This window comes from Magallana gigas, chromosome 5 (genome assembly GCF_963853765.1).
Source record: "Magallana gigas chromosome 5, xbMagGiga1.1, whole genome shotgun sequence".
Lineage (NCBI taxonomy): Eukaryota > Metazoa > Mollusca > Bivalvia > Ostreida > Ostreidae > Magallana > Magallana gigas.
The window spans coordinates 20428225-20437916 of record NC_088857.1 but is presented as its reverse complement, the minus strand read 5'-3'; the positions used below and the strand labels follow the sequence as shown (position 1 = coordinate 20437916).

At 32.0% G+C, this 9692-nt stretch overlaps 1 protein-coding gene across 1 annotated transcript; it reads left to right on the top strand.

Moving 5' to 3' along the window:
• Positions 1-2997: 2997 nt before the first annotated feature.
• LOC105319528 (choline/ethanolamine kinase) lies at positions 2998-9613 on the top strand. Its single transcript, XM_011417104.4, has 9 exons — positions 2998-3325; positions 4003-4225; positions 4976-5109; positions 6003-6113; positions 6524-6582; positions 7860-7947; positions 8376-8484; positions 8901-9086; positions 9293-9613. Exons 1-9 carry the CDS (start codon positions 3057-3059, stop codon positions 9362-9364), a joined length of 1251 nt encoding a protein of 416 aa, XP_011415406.3. The 5' UTR covers positions 2998-3056; the 3' UTR covers positions 9365-9613.
• The last annotated feature ends 79 nt before the right edge of the window (positions 9614-9692 follow it).

Genomic DNA, 9692 nt, shown 5'->3' with positions numbered 1-9692 from the left:
TTATAGAAATTGTCTATTTTAAGTGCAAAAAGGTAGCACAAAAATTTATAAATGCAGCTTCGTACAAATTTTTTTCCTAATCCCTCTATTCAGTGTGATAATTGTGAATAATTAAAAACAATATTTCAAGAAATAAGTTCGCTTAATCAAAATTACTGACAACAAATCCTAATCAGGCTGAAATTGCATTTTAGGTGCAAAAAGGTCAAACTAAATAGGCCATTACTCAGAGGGATGAACACTGCCCCCATATTATCTTTGTATTTTTTAAGTATGTTTTGTCTACAGATTTCAATGATATACTTCTCAAGAAATTCTTGATACAAAAACATTGAGGAGTTGGATATCTTAATAGACTTTGTTTTGCCTCGGACTAGAATGTCGCGACGTCATTGGATGAAACGCGTCACGTGGCTGCCTTACAAATTTCTTTAAAAGGCAAGCGTCAAAATTTATAGCGCAACATGGCGGACGTAACGTTATTTGAACTGATTTTCAACACAAACGTTTGTTTACATATCAAACTTTAGGTCCTCGACAAAACAAAACACTTATTAGGTTTGTTACTGACTGTTTAAAGAAATTTGTGGGGTCGGTAAAGTCCATAGAAGGCTCGGCTCCGCCTCGCCTTCTATGGACTTTACCGACCCCACAAATTTCTTTAAACAGTCAGTAACAAACCTAATAAGTAATAATATATTTTTATCGTAATTATCTTAAACATTAAATATTGCTCTAAGAATAACATACTGGTTATTACCGGCATCCAGTAAGGACAGTAGACTTACTTGTCATAATATACTCTGAAATAATCTAAATTCGTGGGGGGCAATTTTCGTGGATTGTGACTTTTTGCTTATTTGTGGGGATGTTAATTCGTGGATGCATCGTTTTTCAGTTTCATAAAAAAAACTAACCTTTCAAAATTTGTTTTCGTCGAGGATGTAAATTCGTGGGGGGAGGGCTTCCCACGAATACCACAAAAAATTGAGACACCACGAATTCTAATGATTCCACAGTATTTGATTGCTGATTATCGCATCCATGTGGTTTAAAAAAGTCAAAAACAAATTTAGGTCAATTTTAAAGACTTTTTCACCGTACTTGGAGAATTTCTTAGTAGTACATGTATTTTAAGAAAATATTTGAATTAATAACACGCAGCTCTCAAGCTAAAACAAATATTATCAAACAGTACTTACATGTATGTAAATACATCATTATATAGGCTTGGTACATGTCCAACTTTGTATTCGGAAATTCCAAGATTATCGTCGAAAAATCAAACTTTAAAGTTGGAAAATCGACTTTAAATTGAAATTTCCGATTTTAATCTTGGAATTTCAAACATTAAATTGGAATCTTATATAAAATGCACTAATACGCTACCGTAGATATAACTAAAATGTATACATTATTATTGGTCTTTATTTATGTTAATATTCCTTTCTCAATATGATAAAAACTCTTGAGTTATCTTAATAGTCTGCCTATGTATCCAGAAATATAAGAAAGTATGTTATTATTTTAATATCTATTAAATTTAGTCTATTTATAAAATAGGCCTATATACACTTTTTGCATAGCGTCACGATATATGATTCCTAAACAGTTTTAAGAGATAACAGGTAAAACTATTTCAATCATGGATTGTAACATATTGTTTTCCCTGTTTTATTTGTTCATACGGTTAGTACAGCTTGTTTTGATTTTTAATCGTTCATACAGCTCTAGTTGTAGTTCCCGATAAAAATAAGTGACCAATGATGACCATATTTCAGTGATAGCAACCAAATGAGAGAGAGAGAGAGAGATCGAGAGAGATCTGAACGGAAATTGCAGTACAGGCATTTTCTCTTTCCAGCAGACTTCCTTTTGTCGTTCAGCTTCAAAGTCAAACTAGAGAGAGAGAGAGAGAGAGAGAGAGAGAGAGAGAGAGAGAGAGAGAGAGAGAGAGAGAGAGAGAGAGAGAGAGAGAGATGACAAGCACCTATTTCAATTTTTATAAGTGTATTTACTTGTGATTAATAATTTTGATGGATTAACAAATCAAGCAAAATATATTCAGTTTTGGTCTTCTCAATATTGAACTTTTATACTAGTATGCGTGCCTAATCTTTTGAAATAGCTTTTAAAAAATACAGTAAGTTCAGGAAAGAGATTTTAAATGAAAGAACAATTTTAAATGTACGAATATGCAATTCGTACTAAGAAAAAATCCTCAATATTAAAAGTTTGCAAGTAACCAGAAAAACATTCTCTTTTTATCTTATACATAATGATAAAAACCTGAAAAATATAATTAAATATGTAGATATCTGTATAATCTGGTACATATACGAATATATATTAACCTATAGTATACACGTACGTCCTTGGTATAATTTAGTACGTACACTTTCTCCCATCTTTTTTTTTTTGGGGGGGGGGGTAGTTAATATTTAGTCTACAGATACAAATACAGATTTCTTTGGTGATTATATTTTTCGCAAGTAATCAAAAAATGAGTTTCATCATCTGTACTGTTAGAATTACATCTATTAGATAATCGATTTTCTCTAGGGATGTTGGTAAATCTTCCTACTTCAATTTGCAACCTGTGACAGGAAATTCTTAATTTAGACAGAGATTTCCTGTGATCAAAATTTTTACTATTGATAGATAATTTTCATAACCCCAATTTTGTTTGAGTTTTACACATGTACTTAATTTACGTTCATGTATCTGTATAATCTGGTATACGAACGTATATATTAACCTAGTATACACGTCCCTGTATAAATAAGTATGTACATGCACTTTCTCCCGTCTTTTTTTTTTATGCAGTATAAGACGTTGATTAGTGCGTGTATGCCACGTTAAGTTAAAATGCATGGTTGATCGGGATGGACCTATAACAATGAGTTTTGGTCACTGGCAAGGTGCGGTGCCGTTAATTATATACAATTTCTATAAATAAAGATCACCCAATCATTTCTCACCAGTTATCACGTTACTCCTCACGTGATTATTTATAACGGAACCAAAACAAACCACGATCGGACGCGAAGCTAGCAATGTCGATTGACCTGAATCAGTGTTATCAAAAATTTGAAACTCAGTTGATGACCATTATGAAACGCTATCTAAGGTCAACATTTTTACACGTAATTCAGTCGGTGAACTATCTCTTTATCTATGTAGGACTACCATCTACGTCGCGGAAAATGGGCGAAAATCGAACAGCGGAGGATGTGAAATCAAAGGCTTTCAGATGGTGTAAGAAGTCAATCGGAGGCGCATGGACTCGAATATCCAAGGAAGATTTAGAAATAAAACCTATAAGGTAGTTTCTTATTTTAATTTGAAATCAGCCATACAGTTGAATCAACAGAGTCTTCTGTTTAACCATGCTATATATAAAAGCTGTCCTGTATAAGGTCAGGATCGACGCGGCTAATCCAAAATGTAAACAACATGTGATATTGCGTAATCATTGATCACAGAGGCATCCCGGACACAAAACTTAATTTTATTATGGCATATATAGAATTTTATGTATTTTAATCCATGCATCACTTACAATGTCCATCTTTCAAGATAACAAGATATATATTAATTCCTCATTATAAGGATACTTTAATGCAAGAATGGGGTATTGGGTAAAAGAGGATTTAGAGGAATGATTTAATCTGACGAATGTATAAAGTTATTTGCAGTGTCAGATTTTGTTTTAGTGTTGTAATTTCTAAAAATAGGTATATATTTTGAAGTTTTGGTATTTTTGATACAGATAGTTGTTTACTGAGAAATTTAAAATATGAAACCGACCAGCTTAAAATCAACAAACCCCAATGCAAAACTAACAATCGCCGATGCAAAACCAACACCAATAACTGGCTTTATTCAAATAACCAGGCTGCTTAAAAATATGCTGTTCAATATGAATAAAAGAATTCTTGTGATGGATGAAATATATAAGCATTATTTAAAATTGAATGTTATTTAAACTTTTTTCTCCAGTGGCGGGCTCACAAACAAGCTGTATCTCTGCTCCCTTCCAGATGGGACAGAGCGAGAGGAGAGCGAGCCATCTCGGGTGCTAATGAGAGTGTACGGTGAGATTGCACAACGCAGTGATTACATGCTCAGGAACTCGGTCATTTTTGCCTTGTTTTCGGAAAAAAAGAAAGGGCCCAAGCTATATGGAATGTACCCAGAAGGCAGAATTGAAGAATTCATTCCTGTAAGCATATATATATATATATTTTTATTTTTTTTTAAGCCATATGTACTTGTCATATAAAATGAATTCCTCACAATTATATTTTTTCTGTGTAAAAATTCCACTTTCAGATTTTTAAAATTTCTCTTTAGCAAAGCTAGCTATTGCATGTACTACAAGTATTGTATATAGTTAAAATGCTTATAAAGCATTGCACATAAGAGTAATGGTGTGTTTTAATGTCACAGAGATCTGATATTACTAAAATGTTTCCCTAGATATTTATGCAGCACATTTTTAGTTATGTTTAGAAACCGCAATCACGTTAATGGTTTGAGTAAAAATAAATTGAATTGAAACATGATAAGCTAGAGGGGGTGTATCAAAAAAAGAAAACTTTGAAATTTATGTATTAGATTACTAATTCTAACTGATGTACCTATATGTATCATTACTGTAGATTCCTATATACTGTATGCGAGTATTTATAATGCTGGATTTAAAATCCAAGAGGAATGCTCCTCAAATGGATATTCTTAGGCTTGTGTTCACTTAGGAATCTATAGTATAAAAACAATGTATCCTAGCTACAGTAAAACACAGTTATAGCGAACACGCTTACAATGAATTGATGCTCACAGCGAAGTGATTTTCATTCCCGATGACTTCATTACGTGTTGTAAACTTGACGGATATAAAGATTCATTATAAGCGTGTTTCACTGTATTTAGTACACGCTTTAAACTTTGCATCATATATTCTTTTCTGCAGTCAAGATCGCTGAACCGTAAAGAGCTTCATGATGAAAAGATTTCTCAAACAATTGCTCAAAAGCTTGCTTATTTTCATACACTTGAGATGCCATTACCTAAGCAGCCAAATTTTCTACGGAAGCAGATGAACGAGTAAGTATAAATTTTCAGTAGTCTTGTTCTATGAAATGTTAATTTCAATGAAAAGAGTGTGTTGGACTGTCTAGTTTTCACTTGAGTTTGATGGATGCATGGACCATTCAAAGATCAGTACTTGCAACCATGCATAGTCCACGGTCAAGCCAGGGAGACGGAAAAATGGGCCAGTTATTACTGTAGTCATGGCCCTTCCAGGGCATCTCAGTGGGTTAGAGACGTTTTCTGTGGAATTTTGTGGATTTTACGTGTTGTATATATATAGCTTTTGTCTACACCCGTCATCCAAGGGTAATTCTCTTTAGATCAATCTTTGATTTAAAACCATTAGCTCAGATGTAATATTGTCTATACATAAGGGGTCAGACTAAAGCCTTAGTGTGAATACTTGTTTCTTTGAATTAAGAAGTTGTTTGAATTGATCGAAAGAATGAGTTCATAACATGTTTAGCCAATGAAAATAGATTAACATAACTTATTTAGGCATTATGGTTTGCACATACCTACTCTATACAAAGGGGTTTATAAAAAAAATATAAATTTGATTGTTTCGTTGTATATTGTGTGACATATTGATAGAAAACAAATTCATTCATGAATAAATTTATTTTCTATCTATATGTCACACAAGTATGCAGTATATCCCTTACTTGTTTACAATAATATTTATAGAAAATAAGACAACACCTGAAAAAATGTTGTACAAATTTTTTGAAAAATCTGAATTTTTTAGATCCGGACTGAGGTGGATTAATATGTTTTGACATGCTATTTTGTGACACATAAAATGCTATGAGATATAAATAAATAGCCATTTAATTGCGCATTACAAACAATAATTATGTGTACTGGTATTTGTATACTATATGAAGATTTTTTTTTTTATATAGATGGATGGATGAAGTTGAAAGAATCCTACAAAAATCCTCATCAGTAGAATTTGGACCTTTTATCAGAAAGCTGCAAACCTATCAGCTGAGAAAAGAATTATCAGAATTATTGTAAGAATAGCATTAAATCTCTACAGTGACAATTATATGGTGATTTTTGCAATGATTAAAATTTTTTTTTAAAATCCTGATTTGATAAATAACCTTTTTTCTCATGTTCTAATTATGAAATGTGTAAAACCATGGATAATACAAGTTATACATTAAAAACTTGTTTATGGAGTAAACAATGTTAGATCATGTACCGGTATGTACATGTATGACAATTGGTTTATTATCATGCTATGGAAATAAAAATTAGAAGCAAAGTACAAAGTCTTAATCTCTTAATAAACTCATAAGTACTGGTACTTTATATCCTGTTTTAATACTTCCAGTCAATGAACTTTGGACCCAATAATGTGTTCCTCACTCAGTTTCAATGTACAACATGTCATGAATTGATCTTTGGACTTTTGTAGATCCATTATGGAAAAGTGTTCATCTCCTGTGTTATTTTCTCACAATGATCTACAAGAAGGTAAGGATTGAGGGTGGGGGTGTGTGGTGATTAAAGGCATTATTGGAAAACATTGAAGTCTTGTTTGTGTATGTTATATATGTGCTTTATCAAATTTTTTGTTTAATCAGCTTCCTCTGTATCAGACGTCTGGAATGCCTTATTATACAGAGTATGTAACTTGCAGATTGATAACATTTTACTTTTTTTTTTTCATCCATATGTGTTAGTATGTATGCTCTAGCATTGTACACCCCTCTTCCCGCCACCCTCACCCCCCACCCTTGAAATTTAAAATTCTTCACCCTTTTCATGTTGGAGGGTTGGTTTCGGTCAGAGCATTGCTGAAAACCACAGTCACCTTGCCTCTTTTAACTTAAGGTGGCTCATTACATCTTGAGAAATAGTTTCCAAAATCAAAAGAAAATTTACTTGATTATTATATAGATAGACTGATGCAAAAGAAATATATAAGTCAAATTGGTGAAAAAATATGCAATTTTGGATAAAAAATTGATTCTCAAAAATTTTAAGTCAATAAATATGAACAAAAGCCCAAGGCAGATTTAAACTCATGAAATGCAGTTCACAAGCCTGATACCTTCACCACTGAGCTATGGTGATACGTACTCAACCAAATCGATTGATAGAAACAGTTCAACAAAACATTTAAATTGACATCTTAATGTGACATAATGTCTTAAAAAAAAATTTTAAGTCTTTATGTAGTGAGGTACCTAAGTAAGAGAAGCAAGGTGGCCATAGGTTTTCAATGATGGAGTCGGGGAAGAAAATTTTTTTTTTCCGTCTATTCACATTTGGAGTACCATCCTTAAATTTTGACAAGATATGAATTTTTTTTATCGTGAAAATTACAGCTTATCAGTAATATGTACTTATAGTATATGTTACTTGGCAGACATAAGTAGATATTTCCCAGATTACGGAAAGTTTGGAGTACTATTTATAGAGGTGCTTGTAGATTATTTGATAATTTATTCATAAGCTTAACTGAGCCGTCAGCTCAAATGAGCTTTCTTTATCAAAATTTGTCCAGATCAGTCTTAAGTCATTGCTGTATCTGATATTCAATTGTCCACAGTGTTAAAAATAAACGAAAAAGACACCTCAGTAAAAACATGGAGTTTAAAACTCAGAAACACAAACGGAAACTTTATTTAAAAAGGGATTTAAAATTGAACTGTTTCCCAAGCAAGCGATGTTGCTCCATAGGCTTTGCTTCTTATTCTTATAATTACACAAATTTGAATTCAATTTTTTAGAATTTTGTTTTACAGGTAACATATTGTTAAAAGAGGAGAAGTCAGACGACCTGTGTGAGAGACTGACCATTATTGATTGGGAATATTGCAGTTACAACTACAGGTTGGGAAGATGATACATGTTTTTTTAAAGTTTAAAGCAATATATCATGAAAGTTTCAGATAACAAAAACCAAAAATCTATAAACATGTATATCAATGTGGATAAAAATACATTCTAATAGCAATGCTTTTACTGTTTTAGATTTTCTAATTTTACAATATTTGGCCCAAAAAATATTTGAAAATTTTTTGGAAAGGTAAAAATTGTAAAAATCCCAGGCAACACATTTAGGAAAGAATTTTTTTTTAGAATTATACTTGATTTTATTGTTTATTACGATAAGAAGTTTTTCACAAAATGGAGGTGTCACATATTATATTGCATTTGCCTTACATCAACTTTGACTAAAAATTCAACACCACCTCCCACCCCAACCCCATTGAACATACCGGTAAAAAAAATATTCATTTTTTTGTTCTTTTTGGCAGAGGTTTTGATTTGGGGAATCATTTTTGTGAATGGTCTTGTGATTATTCATGTGAAGCATATCCATTTTACTCCTATCATCCAGAAGACTATCCATCCAAACAGACACAGGTTTGTACCCAATTCTTTGTCTTTGTAAATACAAGTATGATAAAATTAATTGTAAACTACTGTAAAAGTGGTTACCGGTATTTACACTGGTGGTTAAGTACCCGTTTTCTATGGTCAAACAATACACGTGGGTATTAAATATGCGGATACGTGATTTACCACTTAAAATTGTTTAATATTTTACCATACATGCAGGGGTATATTATGCGGTTTTCAGCTTACTGCATAACTAGTGTAAATTTCCCCCAATCGTAAATAACCACTTTTACAGTACTGTAAACAAAGAATGCATATATCGAATAAAATGGCTGTAAATAAAGGAATTCAATCCTCAATTTTTTGAGCTGAACAAAAAAAAAGTTCTTTATATTTAGGGTCTTCTTAGAATCTAATGAAAAAGTTTCTTTTCTTTTCAGAAAGCATTTTTTCAGCATTATTTGGAAGAGCAAAATAAATACCTTCCAAACCCGGTGAAAGTTAACGATGAATTGTTACAGCATCTCTACAAGGAAGCCAATACTTTTGCCATGACATCACACTTTTTCTGGGGACTATGGTCCGTCGTTCAAACAGAAATTTCAGACATCGAGTTTGGCTATCTAGTGAGTGCTATTGAATTGTTGAAACTTTTTTTTAAAAACAAAGAACTTGGCGATTTGAAGCCATTGACTTGCTAAAGTGTGTGGTTTACAGAGAGTATATCAAACATTTATTGTTTCTTGAAGGCTGAATTTATATGACTTTTCAGTTTTGAAATGCTTCTTTCTTTTGGATATTCCTTGCTTATTTTCATTTTTTTCATTTTCAGGAGTATGCTATCACAAGGTTCGATGGCTATTTTGCAAAGAAAGAGTCCAATAAAAGGGAGGAACTCATCTAAGAAATCCCTCGCACCAAAGTCAGGGTAAATTCCATTGCCATATTTGTGGGAGCTTTAAAAGTCTTTCTTATACAATTTTTTTTTCTTTTAAATTTATGCATACTTTTTTTTTTAATATACGGTATTTGATTTTCTTTTTACACTTGAAGATAGTAATTTTAACTTTGTGAATCACTGAATTATATATATTTACATGTGTCCATAAATATACATACATTATTTTTTTAAAAATAAATTTGTTGAATGGTATTTGTTTTGGGTTTTCTTTAAAGAGGAAAAAGGTCTCGTTATTTAAGCTTCCATACTGTGGAATTATCAGAATTTGTGG